A 21,381-nucleotide genomic window follows, 5' to 3' on the forward strand; every position below is an offset into this window, starting at 1 on the left:
CCCCCCCCCCCCCCTCGGCCTCATAGTGAAAGCATGGTTACCTTTTAGGAAAAGTGCGAAACAGCAGTTCCGTTATGCGGCGTCTTCTGTGTCAACCAAACAAACGGACATGTGAGCGTTCAAAAACTCAACATCTAAGCTGAGGAGACGTAGCGGTAGTTTTAGTTTTTGCTGTGGAGAGGTGGCTGTTTGTCTTTTAGGTTACATACAGAATGTTTTACACATGCAGTATCCATCCAAGTTTGATGTGACAAGTCTCTCAAGTAAGCTAATTTGTAATTAATGAATTAATTTTAATTTATTTTATTGATTGGATGAACTATAATTTGCCTAAATATGATTATTTTGTATTTCTGTCTGTCTGATTGATGCTTGTGTTAAGAAATAAATCTTGAGTACTACTCAACTACTTGAGTAGTTTTTTCATCAAGTACTTTTTTACTCTTACTCAAGTAATTATTTGGATGACTACTTTTACTTTTACTTAAGTCAAATTATTCTGAAGTAACAGTACTTTTACTTGAGTACAATTTTTGGCTACTCTACCCACCTCTGCTTGGTACCCAATAATATCATAACTATTGCAAGAAACAACATGTAGGCTAGATATTTGACTCTGACTACCTGCTTGATTAAAACTGCTTCATACTTCTCTAAGAACAGGTAATGTTTCCCCTTCTATTGATCTGCCTTCAGCCAAATATGTAGAAAAGAAATAATGTATGAAGTAAGTGTGAATTAACGCTTAATCATTATTTGATTGTCTATTAAGTGTGAACTAATCACATAAACTCATAGTGACTTGATTATTTCTAAATGGTCAGCAAGAAGAAGTTATGATCCTGTATTCATCATGACGTGTTAGTTAAGCATCAGTTTCAACCATGTGTTTTGTACCCTCATAAAGTGTTACCAATGTCCTAATCTAACTTTTTGGAAATAGTTACGTAAAACTTGAGCAAAAAAGAAAAAAATCATTTAAATTAAATGACTTTGAATGATTTTTATTCAATTCACAGCAGGTAAGCTGAACATGCAAAAATGTGCAATTTGTCTTCAGATATGCATACAATTCAGAGTATATAAATAATTAAGTTTGTAAAAAATAACTGAATGATGAATACACAACGTCACTTGGATTCAAATGGATGAGTTCTTTCAAAAAATCCCTCTGTAATAAATAACTGCTAGACTAAGAAAGATTTCTTTCAAGAGAAGAGTCTCTTGGTTTTAACATCAATAATCCTCCAGGATTCCAACAAATTATGAGAAAATTTCAATCAGGAAATAGTGAACCCATTAAAGAAAACTTGATAAGCAATAAAATGACCCAACATAAACGCAGCATGTGGTGTTTTGTCGTGAAGATTAGATATCAAACCTGTCAATTAATCAATGTATTAAGTCATCTGATAAATCATACAATTAGTCATTTATATGAAAGGAATCAAATCATATCATTTATTCAGAAAAGAGGCTGGTACAGTATCTTTATGTCTTCTTAGAATGAACAGTTACCTCTCATAAGGCCATTAGGCTCCTTTATCACAATAATCTATCAATAACTAGAAAATGCATTTCCTGGAGAAAATGCGTGGGAATGCTGAATAGCTGAATTGCTAAAGCTAAACTGGCTTAAATCAGTAAAAGTTGTAGAACAAATTGAAATGCTAAAGCTAAACTGGAGAAAAAGCTTAAATCAGTTAGAAGATGTTGAAGTAGTGAGAAGAGTGTAAAAAAGTAGAAATGGTTTCAATTAAGTTTAATTACACTACTAATGAAAAAAAAAATGAAAAAAAAAAAATGAAATGCTAAAGCTAAACTGGATAAATTGATTAAATCAGTAAGAAGATGTTGACGTGTTTAGTTATAACACTAGGTGATGAGATACCACTGTGGGATTTGAACCCGGGTCTCTGGCACAAAAGGCACGTGACATAACCACTGAACCACCACTGTTATATCTTCTTAAGATACTATACATGGTAATATATAATATATCACGTGTGTGTGTCTGTGTGTCTGCATGGGTGTGCACTCTTGGGGGGGGGGACACACACAGGGACACACACATACACAGGGAGACACACACATACACATACACACACACATACACACACAGGGACACAGCGCCACAGCTCAAACTTCTTTTTTCACTCTGTCTGTTTTAAAAGGAGCTGTGGAGACAACAGCAAAGCAATTAACAGAGTTTGAAATGGTTGCTAAGGGATACAAACTACCAGTCGTCATGTTTGTAAACACAGCTAGGAAGCCTTTGATCTCTGTGATGTCATCTCTTTGATCTGTAATCAGTTAACGACCGGAGCACCTTCTGTGGGAAACCCCAGCTCCACCCAAAACCAGCTCTCAAACAAATGGTCAGACGGGCAAAATAAAACTTCACTCTAGTGACATCACTCCACACTCTACCTCACGCAATACACACTCATTATAAAATGCAGAAAAATCATAAAATGTACACTATACTTAAACAGCTTTTTCACAAAAACTGTAAAATATATCAAAACACTGAGCACACCCCGAGTACCTGAATATTTTGTGAACGGTTTAAAGTTTGAATCACGTCTGTAGGTGAAAAACTGTAGGAGATAGATGTAGGCTGATGAACGGCATTCCCACAAATAAAGAACCGAATAACAATAGTTGGAATGCTGTGGAACAGCTTTCCCTCAATTAACAAAAACAACATGAAGTCTCACCTATTAGCAGTGTTGTAAATCTTGATCTGATGCAGTATGAACCAGTGATCTGTTGAACAGTGTATCTGCTATCAAAGAAGCTCTATATTCAGACTCAAAACTTATATTTTGCTCAGTGGCCTCTCTACCTCAATTATTATAGTCCTTGAGCTAATTTGTAATCCACTTAGAACTCCACATGCCACCCAAAACCCCATCACACCCCTACACACACACACACACACAATGAAATAAACATTAAAATTAACAATATGCCACAAGGTCACACAATATGGGAACTGGTTATACGATGGATGCATTAAAGGTTCTAATTTAGCTTAATATGGTACTATTGTCCACATAAATTATACTTGTTTTGCTCATTATAATTGCAAACTGAAAAAACTTGAACTACTGTGTGTGTTGGGTTTTCAGTCAGACCTGGACACAGAACAACACAGGAACACAAAAGAGAGTAACAAAAAAAAGTTTAATCCAAAAAACACACAATAACCAAGGAACAGGCGACGGTGAAGGTGTAGGCGGGAACGCAATCCGGGGAAGCTGCACAGAGTAGTGACGGAACACAGTATCTGAGACGGAACAAAGAAACAAAGTTTAGTGAGCAATGATTACTAAGTGACTGGCCTAGTTACCACTTGGAAGTATGTAATGAACTGACGCTGAAGAGGTGGTCAGCCCGGGTTTAAATATGGCTGTGGTGGAGATGATGATGAGAAGCAGCTGTGCAGGTAGACGGATAATGATGATGTGGTGCAGCTGTTCCTTGTAGGACGCCCTCATGTGGTGGACAGATGAAACAGACACAGACACACAGGGGAAAGGGGGAATGGAACACAAACGGCAAAGTAACCACAACAGTGTGTGTGTGTGTTTAAAAAAAATAAAGAAAATAAATAAAAATGAAGTGAAAGGAAAGGAGGTATGATAAAAAGTGAGGTAGGGAACATGGCAAAATTCTTGAAAGGTCACAGAGCATTTAAAAGTAGAAACAAACAAAAAAGCATGAATGCTGCTTTAGAAATTCTGAACATCTTTAGTGTTTTTTATGGCTGCATGAAAAAATTACTCTATTTTTGTAACTGGATACAATTGTCACTCCAACTTCTGCATTCTCCTCAATGCAGATATAAAATAGGACGATTAGATCTAGATCTGAATAAATACAATAAGTTTTAGGGCATATTTCCATTTGACACTCATGTGTATCATTGCTGACCCATGAAAACTTGATTTTCTTTTTAGATAACCTGAAACATAGTGTTTCAGTGTTTAAAAGTATTCTACTTCTAGAGCTAATTTAGAAACACAACAAATTATCTGCAAAATGCACAGTCACAAATCTGAAAACAGGGCTGGTTTTATCAGCTCATGAAAACTTTACTTTTTTGTTAGAGATACATGGTTTTCATTGGCTCCAGGGCAAAGTCATGCTTTTCTGGGTGAAATGATTGCCAAAGAGATGGACTTTTACCAACAGTTTCTACAGTGTAAGCAAATGTGGCTTCGGAGAATAAAATAACTCAGGTCTCAGGGCAAAGGTACAGAGCCCTTTATGCAAATAAAACAATGTTTGTCCTATAGCCATAAAATCAAGAAGGCCACTGCATGAAGCCAACTGCTGCACGCAGCACTTTTATTAAACCTTGATTCAGTCATTACCATTGAGTACCTGGTGCTCATTCTAATGTTCTATTGTGTATTGTGTTTTTATTTAAATCTCTTTTAATGTGTCCTGTCTGAATGTGATGTGTTTTCATGTACTTTTTTTTAATAGCAGATTTTGCACACAGTCGAATGTATGCCTTTGTACATGCAAAAAAGTAGATCACGTATTTCATATAATTATTATGTTATTCTATTCTATTTTAAAGAAGTTATTTTCTAAATAATGTCTGTACAGGAAAGTGATGTCTTCAGATGTAAAAATACAAAGAGAGTGAACAGGTCTGCAGTAAAAAAAAATGCATCCATTGTGCAGTAGAGTTTTGTGTAGCCTATATTCCAATAAACATTTTTGTGAATGAGTTCAGTCTTTACCTCAGATAGCCCCCTAATTTTTTCACTTGCTTTAACTGTGTAAGAGATATGCTCAGGGCATAAGGGGAGATTTCTTTCAAGTATTTGGGTCAAAAACAAAACCTACCGAGAGTGAGAGAGAGAGAGAGAGAGAGAGAGAGAGAGAGAGAGAGAGAGAGAGAGAGAGAGAGAGAGAGAGAGAGAGAGAGTAGAGGGATGGGGGGATGAGAGGATAGCAGGGCAGACTAACTGCTTTGAAACAAATGGACTTTCCCCACATGAATCAATATTCAAGCCCTGATCTCCCTGTTGAGCAATGAGGCCAAAGAGAAGAGGGAGCTGAAAGAGAGATGAGACAGAGGGAGGGCTGTGGGATGTCATCTGTAAAGAAGGAGATTCTCATTGGAGGCATAGAGAAAGAGGATTGCTATGCATGTTTTGAGGAAAAGAAAGGGGAAAAAGGAAAACAAAAAGCATCTTACATGCTGAAGCCATCTTGGTCACACTACACTCTACTTACACAGGACTCCACATCTGATTGTTATTAAGGTAAGGGCTGGAAACACAGCTGCCACAGGATCAAAAGATGCACTGAAATTGGAAATTTGTAGGTGGAATAACATTTCTAGTTTTAGTTGTAGTTATAATACAGAACAACAAAGGACAAGTTGAGTGTGGAGGCTAATGGGATGCGTTGTTTTTGCAGCTAACATTTTAAAACGTATTGTTATTTAAAAGAAAGTCATTTTAAATGTGATAATCTTGACACTGGAATATTTTTTCACTCATGTCTAAAGTTATAGAAGGATAAACTCATCAATGTTCCAGCTCAAGATTTTAAAACAGGCTATTCAATGAGTATATTTTACTGCACATTGGGCTTTTTTGCAAGCATACTGGATTACAATTTTACAAAGACATAGACAAATGACTAATTCTGACACTAGAAACATTACAGAATAAGAGTACTAAGTCATTTAACATGTTTTTAGAGTCTGTAGTGAAACAAGTGCAGCCTGTCTCTGCATGAAAGTAAAGGCAAACATACTCGGCTGCGGAATTTACAGTACAGTGAGAACTAATTTGTTATGTTGTTTTTCTTCTTCTTTTCTCCTGTGTTTAATGTAGAAGAATTGGGGGGAAAGTTCCATCAAGACTAAAATGATGTCCTCCAAGTTTAAGTGGCTGATTGTGCTCCAGCTCCTGCTGAATGAACAGGCTCTGTGCAGGGTCCCACCTCCTCTTGTGCAGAGAAACATTACGCTTCCAGGAGCTGACTTCAATGAAGGGGAAGAGACAGACAAACAGGATCATCGGTCTCTTCTGGGATCCCAAACCCAGATTGGTATCTCATCTGCAGAAAAACCTGATCCTGTTCGAGCTGCCAACCAAATAATGTCAGTCCTCAGGGCAAACCTTCAAGGGAAGATTCAAGGGCATCTCCACATCAAGGGGAACGTCAGCTGTGAGGAGTTGCTCTCTGCTAGCACCGTGGACGACCCATTATCCTCCATGTTCCCCCAGGAGCTCCTGGGTCTCTCTTTAGTGCCTGTGTTGGTGGTGGCAGGCTGCCCAAAGGAGGCACAGACCCTGGTGCTTAAGCTCTACAGCCTGCTGGGAGTAGCGGACACGGAGGAGCTTCTGATGGAGGTGGAGGGTCTGATAGAGAGGAGGATGAGCAAGTCTGCATCTACACCTGCACCTGCATCAGCAGCATTGCCTCCAGGGAGGGATCAAGCAGGGCGCCACATTGAGGCCGTGATGTTTAACATCCAGCAGCTGGCCATGGTGGGAGAAGGTTCCTCCAATCATGAAGGGCATTGTGAGGGTTGGATCAGGTTGAGGGGAACGACACTGGCAGGAACAACTGTGGAAGGAGCCACAGGTGATCTAGAGGAGGCTGTAGGCAACTGCGAGGGTTTGGGAGTCCTGTGTGCTGGTGTGACCAGCAGTGGACTACTCAAACCTGGGAAGTACCAGGCAGTATTTAAGATAGGCAGCAGCATCCTGCCCTCTGAATCCACAGTGTCTGAATGTTGGATCCGTCAATGCAGCGCAGAGCACCACGGTTTGACTTCCACTGCTTCGGGTCGTCGGGTGAAGCGAAGCACCCAGAGGAGCTGCATCAACGAAAGCGAGGAGCGTGTGTACAGCGTGATGGAGTGGATCCCTGCAGTCAGCACCCTTTACAACCTCGGCACAGCTGTGTATTATGCTTCAGTCAACTGCTCTGAAACAGCCAAGGAGAGAGCCATTCTCAGTGCGGTTGACCTCGGCACGGATGCTCTCATGGTCGCCACAGGGGGAACTGCCGGGGTGGCAGGCTACGCCCTGGGTGCAGGGATGAAGACCGGTGTGAAAGCTGGTGTCAAGTACCTGCTCAACTCCATGAAGCAGGATGATGATGTGCTAGTGAACCAGTTCAGCTGGGAGTAGGGCGTTGTCACCACTTTTTCATCAAACAATGACACAGGATCAACGTTTGTTAACCGACATGTTTGAAGAGTAGCATATTGTTTTACTACACGTAAGATTAATCGGAAAACATAATTACACGTTTTTGTATTACTCACTCAATTATCTGAATCACGTTTTTCGAAAGTAGAAAAATAGTTTTTGTTATTTTTTGTTTTTGAGTGCGCACCCAAACTACATTAAAGTTTGACACAATGATTATTCTTAATTGAAGATGATGTCAGTGATTTTTGTAAACTAAGTGAGATAGCCTAAAATATGATGCAAATTCATTTAAAATAAAATGTAATTAAATTACACATTAATTGTAATCAATGTCAATAATATTTTATGTATATATATATATATATCGATATATATATATATATATATATAACGAGTATGGTCATAACGTAAACGTAAGCTAACAGCCTTTTTCCCCTGTAGAAAAATAGTTGCTTTTGTGTAAAATGGATAGTTGAACAAATATTAAGCTGACATGTTTGAAGAACTGGTCTCAGGAAACTAAACCTTCAATCCTTCAAGACTTTCATTTTCCTTTCCAACCAATGTTTTTCTTCTGTTCACTCTACATGTTTTCTCTTCCATTATAATGGTTTATCAGGTCAGAGTTACATTCCCACCTCTGGTGTTAATTGCAGGGACAAAAGACTGAGATCTAAATGTTGTGTTTTATATTCTTTTTTGCTTCAAATGTCAATACATTATATATTAAATCCAAATGTGTGTATACAGTGACTGTCAGTGTGGTAGTTTTTCACACAATCATTGTTTGTATTGCAGATTATTCTTAACTTCTCATAAAATCGGTCATCTTGATGAAACCAAAGTCAGTAGCTACCTAAAATATGCAGTAGGTAAAACATATCACATTAGCTCTTTCAATCTAGTGAGATAAGGCTCAAGCTGAAAGTTGTTTAATCAGATAAGCCCAGTACAGAACACACACATGCTTTCAGGTGAAAAGGGATTTGTTTTGATTAAAAGAACTTACACTAGTTTAAGATCTATTTAATAATGTTAAATGACAAGTGTTTGTCTCTTTTCCACATCTATCCATAGCACAAATATATGGTAGTTTGTGTTATATATATGTAATAAATGAATAGGGAATGTTAATTAAAATCATTCAAAAACTATTTTTATGGCAAGACCATACATTTTGGGGGGGGTGTTGTACTGGACAAAATTTAAAATCAGGAACCCAGAATATCTACAATTCCTTTCCCAGTTTCTGAATGGCTGATTTTATTCTGAATCCAAACTTATTTCTGTAACGGTGGGGCAAGTATGACACCTACTGGGGAGAGTGGGAGCTGAAATGGAGGAAGGACTGAGTAAACTAAATGCTACTGTTCTAATGTCCAATAAGAGCCAATTAGCTGAGTGGGAAATAGAGTAAAATGGTACTAGGGTTATTATTTTAAATCGTTAATTAAAAAGTGTATAAAAGAAGTTAACTGACAGGCCTATCCAGTAGCAGTAGTAGTGGTGGTAAATAATTATTAAGTAGCCTATATTTACTGAAGTACAATTTCTAAGTACTTTAGCAAGTAGCCTACTTGATCTTCTGTTGCTGAGGTTGTACAAATATGAACTCAATAGGTTGTATCAAATATCATGCATTGACATAGATCAAAGTATAGGCTACAGTAGTTTGTTATTCTGACTGGTTCATCGGAAACACATAACCTGTTAAGTTGTTTATTGATTTGGAACCAGTGCATCACTTTATCACTTTCACAACCTCACTTCTCGTGAAATTGTCAGATTGGGCCATCAGTTTCTATTTTGCTCACCACTCCCCCCAGCTACAGATTGACGTGAAAGTGTACCAACAGCGCGTGCTGTTCTGTATCCGCATTGACCAATGAGCTGTTAGCTGTGAGCTCACGAGGAAACTGTGCTAGTTTACGCGGACATTTCGGCTCTTAACTGCCTTAACTGCAGTTGTGCCAGAGCCAAAATGGTGCCATCAAAATCTTCAGTAGAACCATTTGGGAGGGATGAGTAAACATCCAATGATTCAGAAAACAAAAATGAAGGAAATAACATTGACACGCCTACTTACATTTGGAAGTTGTTATGTTGTTTTACCAAAGTGTAAGAGCAGCTACAACTAACGTTAGCTAGTAACGCTAGAAACAACAAGAGCTATGCGTCTATCTTAAATGACCAGTTAGCTAACAGTTGTTACTAACGTTAACATTAGCTAGCTACATTTCAAGTTGCACTTGGACTGACAGCATACAGCAAGGTGAGTAAATGTGTTGTTACTAATGGATCGGCCCTGTCTGCGCTGTTGACTGACAGTTTGACGATTACACACATTTTCTATATTCGGTCTCAATTTCCAATGGCTTATTAAAACATGAAAACCCGATTTGCAATCAATAGCTGTCACAGCTGTCACAGGTCAGTTGAACTTTGCTCCTTCAACTGTCGATTAGCGTTACAGACCTAGCTGTCACGTTTAAATGTACATGGCGCTGTCTTGTAAGGGCCGATATCTATAAAAACATATACATGTAATTGTAGTATTTCTCTTGTATTTATCATGCAACAGAAAGCACTGAGAGTGAATCTTGTGTTTTGGATGTTATTATCATACTGTCGGTGTTTTCGTTCGGTGCTCAGATCCGAGCCTGATCCGTTTGCTTTCCTCCCTGCCTCTCTGAGCTCTGGGCGGCGTCCCGTCACCGCCGTCAGGGACCGTCTGTATACAATAACCTTCTTCTTTTTGGTTCATGTACCCGAATTCACGAATTTGTAGAATATTACTACAGACATTAATGCAATTTTACGTTGCAGCATCTTCTGTATTCTGTTTTATCAGCTGGAGCGTGCAATGCGTGCTAGACGCCCCTATTTACAGAAAGTTAACGTTAATGTGGACGTCACATCGTTCTTGGTTTTTAGTGACCTCACTGTTTAGCAGTTATTGTGGTTTTCTGTTTGTGTGCATGTTGGCGTTTCCCCTGATCAACCAAAGGATGGCTCAGTGGGAAAGACTGAGGCACCTGCCTGCTGCGTACACACAACAGTTACATGAGCTCTATGACAGGGATGCTTTGCCCATGGATGTGAGGCATTACCTGTCCGCCTGGATAGAGAAACAGGAGTGGTAATCTCATCTCTTTTGCCCCTGTTATCCTTCAACCCACATTACATTATTCAAGGATCACAGTAAATTACCCTTTTTGTAAAACACTCTGCTATTTGTATTTTGTTAATTTGTTTTCCAGGCAACGAGCAGCACGGGACCATGATTTAGCCATGGTGCTGTTCCAGGTCTTGCTGGAGAATCTGGATATACAACACAGCCGATTTGTTCAGGAAGAGTCATTGTTACTGCAGCACAACATACGACGCTATAAACAGAACTTTCAGGTTGGTCTGGATGGGATATGTGGAAACTAAAGAACTGTTGTGGGACATCTTTGTTTTAAATTGGAAATATCTGCTGTGAATATCAATATTATAATTAACTTTGACTCTGACATCCATCTGCCCGCTCTTCCCTGACAGAAGTACCTGGATGAGCCTTGTTCCTTGGCGAACACAATCCTGTGGTTTTTGGGAAAAGAGAAGGAAATCCTGCAGAGTGCTGATCTGGCTGAGCAGGTTGAGGCGACATTTCATCAACTTGACACACTCTGCTGTCCTTACAATATTTAATGAAAACAGCATGTAAATGAAAACAATTAAGCACATAAGGGCTGGGAAATATGGCCAAAGTCTTATATAAGTCATTTCATAACTCTTTAACTCTTTTTAAAATGAAGTTGCATTAAACTGGGCCTAAATAACACGTAGGGCGGCCTTAAACATGTATACATACCTTTTTGCATAGAATATTAAGATAATAAAATAACCTAAAATTGTTGGCATGATTTTGTAAATCATATTTTAGTGTTAAAACATACATGTTGCACAGTGAATCCTTAGGATTAGCTGTATCTGTGGATGGCTACCTTAGTGACTTTAACTTGCTTATGGGTCAGTAACCCTGTCGTCAGTGGGGATTTTTATTTGATAATATGTTAGATTCATGTTAAGACTTTTTGAAAAACTTAACTCAAAACAATTTAGACTAATTTGTAGGCCCCCCCGCATCGACTCTAAGCCCCCTTCTGTTGATGATCCCTGCTCTTTGTGAAATAACCACATGGTAAAGTGTCATCCAAATGGCGTAAATATTGCCATAACGCAGTTTGGCTGCTGTTTTATTCTACAATGCGATAGTCATTGCCATATTGGCCAACCCTCACACACATTTTGCTCTAGAAAAGGGCATTAGTCACCTGTGTTTGTTTTTTAACAATCAAATATTTTATCACTTGGTGACATTGCAGGATCATATGGTCACATTGTTTTTGGCTGTTTTTGCCCAAATTACATTATCTAATTACTCAATTGGATGTGCTGGATGTCTGCAGTATTGTTACTAAATTCATAACTTTGATTAAAGTTTTTGTTAGTATACAGCTTATGTAATAGTTGTCCAGTGTGAATTTCCATTAAACATTTTGTCTGTTTTCAGTAGTTCTGATAAATGGTTTTTGGTCGTTATTCAGAAAGCACCACATGTACTGAAAACAGACAACAGGACTCACAATGTGTGGGCTAAAAAGCAACGGTTTTCCACCAAGCAGTGATATGTTCTAACTGCCACTTTTGCTCACACTTATTCTTTGCACTGTAACAATATTATTCACTGTCACATCTAATGGACTTAATTTCTATACCTGCTCTTCCTACTCCTTTGCTTTGTTGCAGGTCCAGTTTTTGTGTGTAGAGCCGGAAGCCATGGAGACAAGCAGCCAACGGGACCTTGAACGTAAAATAGCTGGCCTCAAGAATGATGTGCAGGTACAGATTATGATGCTTTATGCCATTATGTTGTGCTTTGTAGTTGAACGATAGTAGAGTTGATTCATTTTTTCCCCACTCTGGACTTTTGGGATATAGTGCATGGAACATACAATGTTATGTCTGGAGGAGCAGCAAGATGAGTTTGATTTTAAATACCAAACCCACAAGATGGAAGGTAAGCAGATTCAAAAAAAATTAATTTGCATACTGTGACAATGGTCTCTGAGGATGAGTAATAAAGGGGCCTGAATCACAGCTTCATGTTCTCTTTTGTTTTGGTTGGTCTTATATGGAAACTGTGATCCCTCTGTGGAAATGGTTATACAGCTGTGGTAGATGAGGCTGTGAAGAAGGAACAAATGAAAGTTCTTCAGTTACTTGTCAACAAACTGAATGAATGTAGAAAGGTATGGAGCTATTAATCTTTTTACAAAACACCAACTCTTCAGGCCAATTCTTTCAAATTGTTCTAATTAAAAAATAACAAATTTTTGTCTCATAAAATCACCTTCTTAGAGCACACTGTCAGACCTAAGCAAGTGCCTGGACAGAACTGATGACCTGATTGACATATTGGTGAAGAAGGAGCTGGTGGAGTGGCAGAGGAGGCAGCAGAAAGCCTGCATTGGTGCTCCAGACAATGTTTGTCTGGATCAGCTAGAAAAGTGGTATGTTGTGGCTCACTACATCGCAAATATTTTTCAGTTGTGTCTGAAAGGCCCATAACAATTATATCAATAATCGTTCAACTCAATGAAGTGCAAGGCTGGAGAAAAACATGCTATTTATAGGCTGTATTTAAGACACTACTATTATAACAATTGTGGTCTTCATTTGGTGTTTTTTCTTTTTTTCCATTTTCTGAGACTTGTGCGAACTATTTTGAGTTATTTACGTAATACCACCTATCTCGTTATGAGAGACAGTTGACACCGCCCCAAAACAATAAAGTTGGGTGCATGTGTGTGTGCTCGCCACAGATTTAGTCCTGATATGACGCACACAGCACAGGACACGAAACTGCTGCATTGAAAGAAAATCAGTCTTTTCTTTATTTGTTGATAAAAACAAAGAGTTCTTTAAGAGTTATTGTTCAAAGTACATTTTTATCTCATCCTATTTAGTCAACAATATTGCATGTTGATGTAGTCCCAGTTAGTGTTTAGGTACGTTGGTGCAACTCGTCATTGTCTTGTCCTAGTCACAGAAACAAAGGTTATTGATGAATTTACTGTATGTTGTCATAGTTTTCGTTAACAAAATTAACACTGGTGTGAACATCATCACGTTTGCTCTTTTCTTCTTTTTTTTGTAGGTTCACCTGTGTGGCAGTGTGTCTGTTCCAGGTGCGGGAGTTTCTTGGTAAGCTGGAGGAGCTGGTAGAAAAAGTGTCCTATGACAACGACCCTATAAAGGCCCAAAAACCTGTATTGCAGAGGAGAGCAGATACTCTTCTAAAAAACTTACTCAAAAGGTATCTCTTTTAGGAAACACGTCCTTACACGTTCTTGTTCTCTTATGATTTCCTTGTGAAATTCCTTGACACCCTTGTTTTACGGTTTCTTGAAGTTCCTTTGTGGTTGAGACTCAGCCGTCCATGCCTCAGGGGAAAGGACCCCTGGTGCTCCGCACAAACGTCCAGTTCTCTGTCAAGACCAGGTCAGTGTGCCACTCCAGGCAACAGTACAATGCTAAGTATTTACTTGAATTTAAGTACATGTTTTGTAACATCTTCTATAGGCTAGTCGGTACATTCTCACCTATTCCCCATTGTAATTTGATAATCAATATCACTTTTCATTAATAAATATGCAGTTTTTAGAATGGTAGTTGTAGATGTCAGGCCACTGACAAGAAGCAACCAAGACATTTGAAAGAGCACAATGTACTTTTAGTTACACAAAGAGATCATAACAGAGGGTGGTAGTGGAGCTGAACCCACCTAACCTCAGTTTACTTGGCCTGCAGGGGATTGTAGTTCAATAAATAAACATTACAGCAGTTTATAACTAATATGTAAATAGTAATAAGGAGAATCTTGATAATTTAATGCTTTTCTCTGTTAGTCCTCTGTTATTTTCCCAAATGTGACTTTGATCCATCACGCTTATTCTGTTCTATAATGTAACATTGAGAGTCTTACTATATTCCTGTTTTTAATATTTTACTGTTAATTACATTCATATTTCTAAAATTTCTTAAAATTTAAAACCTGACATAATCTTTTCAGGCTTCTTGTTAAATTCCCTGAGCTGAACCACTCCATGAAAGTGAATGTATCCATGGACAGGTGAGATTCCTCCTTTAGTTCTTGACTTTAAACATTACATTATGATGTTTTGTTGCTCCCGGTGGTCACTTCTCTGTTTTTCTCCTCCTTGAAATTAGGGAGGCTCCTCAGATCAAAGGGTGAATATTTTTTTTATAACTTTAGCTTCCCTTATTTTTAGAAGAACTGTGAATTGGTTTGAACTAAACCTTGTATTGTATGTTTGTAGATATCGGCGTTTTAATGTTCTTGGGACCAAAATTAAGGCCTTGAACATGGCAGAGAGCCAGAGTGGAGGCATGGTGGCAGACTTCAGACATCTTGTGAGTGATAATGATTTGAAAAGAGAAAAAAATATTAAATGACAACTGAGGAAACTTGTATCAACAATTCAATATAAATCCTTTTAATACAATTCCGACATCTGAAGGACAAATCCTGTAACACACATAACTGTTGACATTATGCATACATGAAGTACACACATAAAGTCGTCTCCAGCAGGTGGTAATATTATTGTTTGACTAATTTTGTGTACCTTATTTGTCCATAGACTCTGAAGGAGCAGAAGTCTGGAGGTGGCGGAAAAGGAGTTAGTGATGTGAGTTGACTTTGACAGTCCTGAAGATACAACCTTTGCTTACAGTTTAACTCTGTAACATGGATGTAGCACAAAGTTCTGGGCCCCTCCCTGCATCCACAGCTATTCATTCTAGCATCTGGGTTCTAGCACCCCCCCCCCCCCGAGTCCAGATGCCCCTGCTCAGTAAGTCATAATTCAAGAAGATGTGAACAACCAAATAATGGTGTGTGTGTGTTTGTGTGTTTGTGTGTTTGTGCGTGTGTGTGTGTCTGTGTTAATAGATTTCTCTCAGTGTTACAGAGGAGCTGCACATCATCTACTTCGACACTGTATTTGAACTGAAAGGCTTGTCGATTGAGTTGGAGGTGGAGTTACTTCTACTTCTTTTCTTGTCATATGGCCAGCTTTATAAACATGTCATTACACTACATGTGGTCTATATACAAATTAAGCATAATATCATTGTTTTCTTGAAAATGGAAATGTGTTTTTTGGCACCCAACCTAGGCCTCCTCCCTCCCGGTGGTCATCATCTCTAACTCTAGCCAGCAGCAGAGCGCCTGGGCGTCTGTCCTCTGGTTCAACATGCTCAGTCTGGACACCAAGGTGAGAGTTCCTCATGACTAACACACAACATGTAGCAATTTGATGTTTACCTGTGCTAAGAAAGCATTGTAAATCAATTGTGTATATATTTGTTAATATGGGTCTGTTTTCCAGGATGTCTTGTTCTTCGCCAACTCTCCTGCAGCTCCTTGGCTGCAGTTTGGAGAGATGTTGAGCTGGCAGTTTCTCTCTGCCACTAAACGTGGTCTGAATGAGGCTCAGCTGGAAATGATTGCACACAGACTCTTTGGTAAATGCTGCTTCTATGGTCTGCTTCATTTGCTTGTCTTTGCCTATTTTTGCAGTTCTGTCTATAAAAACGTCTAAATTCATTCATCCGTGAGTCAAACATAATCAGGAAACACCTTGATCCAATTTTGACACAAGTTATGCACCTCTTAATGTGCCCTGTACCGTGGACGGCACACTTTGTTGCTGTGGCGTCGCAGTTACCTCCAGTCATAAACGTTTTTATAACTTTAAAGCATTAAATCTTCAAAATATACAATCATGCAGCACACCAATTAAAAGCTTAGCCTCTCATGATTCAATTAAGGCCACACACAAAGCATAAGATGATTTATAGCAGTCATACATCTGTTATAAAGGAAATAGTAGAAATAGTAGAAAAGTTAGAGGAAATTAAGAACTATACTAGTCAAGTTTGCATGCATGCCTTTTTCCTTCATCCAAAGCAGTGAAAGATCGCCAAAAACCAATCCAAGGAAAATAGAATATCCAAGCCATTTTATCCAAAAGAGTTGTTCGCCTCACCATCTTGAAGTTTCCGGAATTTCTACTGAATTAAGCAAAACCGTTTTTCATTTCCGGACATCAAATCACATCTCTCTTCTCGGGATAGCCCTGGGGGAAGCCAATCAAATCGCTTACGCGATGGATGTCAGACCCACATGCGGGAGATCGTCATTTGCTCGGACAAGTTAAACCGACATATTACGAGACCATCCTACCTTTTTAGCCAATAAGAAGACAAATCCAAAGGCACCAAAGTTTACGATGAAATTTTAACCATGTGATGGCTGTAGCTTTGTCAAAGCAAAAACAAGGCATTATAAAATCCATTTCACATCCTGAACAATTTATAATTACTTATTTCTATAAATATATGTATATAGGTATTTCAAATATGTGTGTGATTGGTGTGGGTGTGTTTTCTATGGTAGTTGTGTATTTTGAACTTTTTTGGCTTTTTTCTTTTCAAATTTTTCAAATGGAAATAAGTAAACCGCACAGACATATGTGTAGAAAACAAATCATATAAAAATCTATTTTTGAGTCTTTTGGCTTTTTTTTTCTGTAGGTAAGCTGAGACATGTGGCTAAGGTGTTGTCTGTATCTCACCGGATGTGTTTACAGCAGTGAATTTTAATAATTTTACAGATGGTTGACTTGGCCGGAAAAAAAAACAACCAAAACTCCATTCTAGCCTCTGTATTTCTGTGTCAGTAAGGCTTAGAATCACCCTGACACTTGTAAGAGAAACCTGAGAGTGTTACGTTTCCAATGATATTGAATGTTTTACACATAAAGATAAACAACTCAACCATCAGCACTAGAAACATGGTGTGAACATGTATTGCATGATTTATTATGGATGATGTCAGAGAGTTTAAAAGAGTTTAATGCATCTTTTTTTCTATCCCACCAGGAAAGCAGCAGAACTACGACACCCACAAAGTACCTTGGTCAAAATTTAGCAGGGTAAGAATACTGAATCCTAGAAAAATATTTTTCAACATGGGTTGAGGGATTAATCTTAACCCTAACCACTCAACTCAAAATATCTCAACTTTGGTGATCCCCTGGCTTTTCCATTTGGTGCTTGTCACCATAAATTCCAATTGGAAGGAAACATTCCTGTCACCCCTCAAGCTGAATTGTTGCTGTTTTAGTGATTTATTCCTCTAGAGCCACCATCATGTTATGTCAGTTTGCTCAATATTTTGGTTTATGACCAAATATATGCAAAACTGATATCAACAACCTTTTTTTTATTCAGGGAAGGTTCACTGAGAGGCAGCCTCTCTTTTTGAGGAATGCCCTGATTACATTCACACATTCATACCAGGAAGCTGCCCAGTTCAACCACAGTCTGATCTGCTGCCACTGAGCAGCTCCACTGGAGCGGTTGGGGTTAAGTTCCTTGCTCAAGGGCACCTCAGTGAGGGACAAGTTCCCCACCCAGATTTTTATCCTGTTGGTCTGGGGATTAAACCGACAACCTCCTGGTCAAGCGCAATACTGACTGAATTTCCAGAGTATATTTTGTGTTTAGTGCTAATGTTCATGTCAGCTTCCTAATATGGTATCAACATGGTTAGTGAATGGACTGTAGGTGTGAATTGATGACCTATGCCACACCTTTTGTTACAGGAAAATACTCCTGACACTTTCTGGGTGTGGTTTGATGGCATCTTGGTGATGGTGAAGACGTACCTTGAAGACCTGTGGAGGGAAGGGTATGTTTCAGTCTAATATTGGTTTAATACATAGCAGTTTACCCCATGCATTTAATTCCTGGGAATTAGGAGAAGTTTCTTGTTTAATGTGAGACTTTTAATCTGTACTGTAGCCTCATCATGGGTTTTGTAAGCAAAGGCAAAGAGAAGTCCCTCCTGAAGAAGAAACAAAGAGGCACGTTTTTGTTGCGCTTCAGTGAAAGTGTCATTGGAGGAATCACCTTCTCCTGGGTAGACACCACCATAACTGGTGAGATATATTTATTTCATAATGACTCTAATTTTGAAATTGTTACATTGTAGACCAACAAGCTTCCCGCTAGTTAAGCTCAACTTACTTTTACCACTGTCTATTTGTAGGTGAGCCTGACGTAAAAACAGTCCAACCATTCACCAAAGTTGACCTCTGCCAGATCCCGTTTCATGAAATCATCAGGAATTTCCAGATCTTAGAAGCTGAAAATATTCCAGAAAATCCTCTGCTCTATCTATACCCCAACACTCCTAAAGACGAGGCTTTTGGAAGATACTACTCTGAGAAGAGTGGAAGTAAGGGCATCAATTGGTTTTTGCTGACCCATTTAGCTTGCCATTTTAATACTTTTAGAAAACACAGCTCACATGCCATTTGCCTTATTTGGTTAATGCTACTTGAATGGGTTTTGCCTTGCACTTAACATGGGTACAATTACACTATAAAGATGTTGAATATGACACATTCATTCACATTCATTCAATACTCATTCTCTTTCAGGTGACAGTCCTTACATAAAGTACATCAAAACCAAACTGGTGTTTGTTTCCAAGGAGTAAGTACATCATTAATTTTCTCCAGGCCGGTTTACAGTGTCTTGCTTGTTTGAATTAATACAAAATCGTCCTTGGTATTGTAAATGCGCTATTTCTACAGAAACAACAACTACAAACTAAAAGTGCACTTGCTTCATCTAAGAAGTAGTGTACCCACGCCCTTTTTTATGTCATGACTTGAGCAACTGGTTGTAATGACTGTTTGTCATTGGTCATGTAGGAACACCCTGGAGGCTAGGCCACCTATGTCCTCTGACATGGCACAGGGTGAATGCCAGGAGCCAATGAATGGCCTGTCTGGAGAGGCAGCTGGTGAGTCATGGCTCTCCTTGCTGTCCCATCCAGCTGAAAACCTCATCCAACAAATCACTCTCTCTTTATCACAGAGCTCTGTGTTCCTCTATTTAGGCCTTGTTGTGTAGGGAATCAGTGGTGAAGATGCTGTCTAGGTAGATGTCAGACGACAGCTATGAAATTGTTGAACTCCTAACTAACATCCCGTGGGGCTGTGGGCTGCTTCTACCGCATGCATGCATACAGTAGTCTGCTCTACTGAACATATGACCTAACAGGTGCAAAGGTTGGTTTGAGCTAAAACGTTACTGAAATGTTTATTTAAATTTTTATTGCATTTTAATTTTCCCTTCTGATGCTTTAATATATATTTGCTTGGTCTATCTATTAACATCAGTTGAAAAACACTGTAAAATAAATAACGGCTCATAGCCATATGAAACAATACCACCAGTAATGATCAATTATAAAATCAAAGATAATATATGTATTATTATTAGTCTTATTATTATTACTAGGAGTAATTGTGGTCACATTAGCATTTGATCTTACAGTAGTTACATTTGAATCCATTAGCAATATATTTTTCAGGGTTTGAAAAGACACGTATGGAAAAGTTTGAGGAAAAACGTTTTTCTCTATTAGTCCAGTAAATATTGAGCTTGACAACGTGCAGATCCGCGTACCATTTTGGTCAAAGCAAAAGTTTAGGACATTAAGAAATACACTTTATCAAATTGTAACAAAATCCATTTACAAGATCCTCTAGACTGAACAGTCGCCGCCGTCGCACACACCTAAACCACGACCTTAGCTGCCAGTAGCTCCACACCGGAAACTGATTGGTTTGGTCCGCTTGAAATGTATTACTTGAAGCCTGACCAGATGGATTTTCATGTGATATGTAATCCAGCAATTCTCTCGTGATCTGATCTGGTGATATTCTAAGAATCCAGCTGAATGTAAAAATAGTCATTAACATATTAATCAGGGAACTTGAGCTGATTGGCAGATTTATTTATTTTTTTACAATTTGACACAGCCAGACTTGCTGTTTCCCATTTCCAATCTTTAGGCTGAGCTGAGCTGAGCTAAGCTAAGCTAAGCTAACAAGCTGTTGGCTGATATTTAATGGACAAATGGTATTGATTTTCTCATTTATCTCTCTGCCAGAAAGGAAACGTATATACATGCTTAACAATTTCTTTATGACTTACAAAAGGTAGTAAGAACTTATAAATTAGCTATTAAACATGTTGAACAAACTGAAAAGAAACTACACACATTAAACATAAACCCAGTATACATTTTTTGTATTTTATGGGTCGCATAGCACATCACATTTTTGTGAAAGCAGTACTAGAAATAAACAAAACAGCTATGACAGAATTAGTATCTTTCTCTTGTCCCTTTCTCTGCTCTCAGAACAAAACGGGAGTCCTCCTTCTCTGCAGTCACCTCTGGAAACCTATCAACCTGATCCCATGCTGTCTGGCTCTGTTGTATCCACAGAGGAGGATTTACTGATGTATCTCAACAACCCCAACATGTTCGTTGACTCTGACATCCAAGATGAGCTGGGAGTTGATTTTAGTCTTCCAGGGTTTAATAATTGCCAGCCCCCACAATCCTGTGGAAGCATTTTCCAATAAGCCTCTGTTGTGTATATTAAACCAAACCACTGTATAATTTATAATCAGCTTAACTTGTAGCTACTTACATTACAACAATCATGTCATAAAATTGTAGGACACGTAGCATATTCACTGTAAACAAAATAGTTTTCTTTCTTAATATGAAATGTGAAAAGTAGTTTCACTATCCTTGCCTACCACCTGTTAGTGGAGCACTATCAGCATACCACACATGGGATCCACAAATGCCGCTGTACCACTAGTGGCATACCTTCAGCCACCTTTTGATCTTTGCGCTACTGTCCCAGGCAACTGTACTAGACTACCAAACTATCATGTATCTTAAACTCTTTTGTATAAATATTTTTCTAATTTTGGGGCCCTGTTATTTTAAGAGAAGACATCTAGATAAGGCATGATATGACACTGACCATGTAAGCAGGTAGGAAGAGGTGTATGTGAGGTATTGTAGAGTACATTGCGCAGACAGCACATAGTTCATTTTCATTCTTGTTTTGAGTCCCTTTGTGGTTGCTTTGTTACCATATGGTTGCCACCTAAAACTTGTGATAAATTGTACTGACATATGGCACTTCCTCCGTTTTTAAGTTATATG

At 38.6% G+C, this 21,381-nt stretch overlaps 2 protein-coding genes across 4 annotated transcripts; both read left to right on the forward strand.

The window, feature by feature from the left end:
* The first annotated feature begins 4,996 nt into the window (after nucleotides 1-4,996).
* Nucleotides 4,997-7,932, forward strand: apof (apolipoprotein F). 2 transcript variants are annotated; one of them, XR_004656333.1, is made up of 3 exons: nucleotides 4,997-5,288; nucleotides 5,868-7,360; nucleotides 7,501-7,932. XR_004656333.1 is itself a non-coding variant. In XM_034869357.1 (2 exons), the coding sequence occupies exon 2, from the start codon at nucleotides 5,901-5,903 to the stop codon at nucleotides 7,173-7,175; it is 1,275 nt and encodes a 424-aa protein (XP_034725248.1). In that variant the 5' UTR covers nucleotides 4,997-5,288; nucleotides 5,868-5,900; the 3' UTR covers nucleotides 7,176-7,932. The 2 variants fall into 2 exon arrangements, 1 of the variants encoding a protein (XP_034725248.1); XM_034869357.1 differs by having other exon boundaries at nucleotides 5,868-7,932.
* Nucleotides 7,933-9,162: 1,230 nt separating this feature from the next.
* On the forward strand, nucleotides 9,163-21,121 carry stat2 (signal transducer and activator of transcription 2). 2 transcript variants are annotated; one of them, XM_034869355.1, is made up of 24 exons: nucleotides 9,163-9,471; nucleotides 10,207-10,338; nucleotides 10,460-10,604; nucleotides 10,743-10,838; nucleotides 11,994-12,086; nucleotides 12,186-12,264; nucleotides 12,417-12,496; nucleotides 12,606-12,757; nucleotides 13,405-13,563; nucleotides 13,659-13,748; nucleotides 14,320-14,379; nucleotides 14,478-14,498; nucleotides 14,588-14,681; nucleotides 14,912-14,959; nucleotides 15,223-15,306; nucleotides 15,449-15,547; nucleotides 15,662-15,797; nucleotides 17,217-17,269; nucleotides 17,942-18,027; nucleotides 18,141-18,277; nucleotides 18,388-18,576; nucleotides 18,782-18,836; nucleotides 19,058-19,149; nucleotides 20,557-21,121. In XM_034869355.1, the coding sequence occupies exons 2-24, from the start codon at nucleotides 10,208-10,210 to the stop codon at nucleotides 20,781-20,783; spliced, it is 2,406 nt and encodes an 801-aa protein (XP_034725246.1). In that variant the 5' UTR covers nucleotides 9,163-9,471; nucleotide 10,207; the 3' UTR covers nucleotides 20,784-21,121. The 2 variants fall into 2 exon arrangements, with proteins under 2 accessions (XP_034725246.1, XP_034725247.1); XM_034869356.1 differs by lacking the exons at nucleotides 9,163-9,471; nucleotides 19,058-19,149 and having other exon boundaries at nucleotides 10,208-10,338; nucleotides 20,557-20,859.
* Nucleotides 21,122-21,381: the final 260 nt, after the last annotated feature.

The sequence above is a fragment of the Etheostoma cragini genome, chromosome 4 (genome assembly GCF_013103735.1).
Source record: "Etheostoma cragini isolate CJK2018 chromosome 4, CSU_Ecrag_1.0, whole genome shotgun sequence".
Lineage (NCBI taxonomy): Eukaryota > Metazoa > Chordata > Actinopteri > Perciformes > Percidae > Etheostoma > Etheostoma cragini.

Excerpts from the sequence above, each read along its gene's own strand:
- stat2 (XM_034869355.1), top strand. The coding sequence starts at position 10,208 with ATGGCTCAGTGGGAAAGACTGAGGCACCTGCCTGCTGCGTACACACAA. Across the intron at positions 12,497-12,605 it reads AACTGAATGAATGTAGAAAG|AGCACACTGTCAGACCTAAG; the intron begins GTATGGAGCTAT and ends TCACCTTCTTAG. Across the intron at positions 13,564-13,658 it reads CTAAAAAACTTACTCAAAAG|TTCCTTTGTGGTTGAGACTC; the intron begins GTATCTCTTTTA and ends GGTTTCTTGAAG.
- apof (XM_034869357.1), top strand. The coding sequence starts at position 5,901 with ATGATGTCCTCCAAGTTTAAGTGGCTGATTGTGCTCCAGCTCCTGCTG.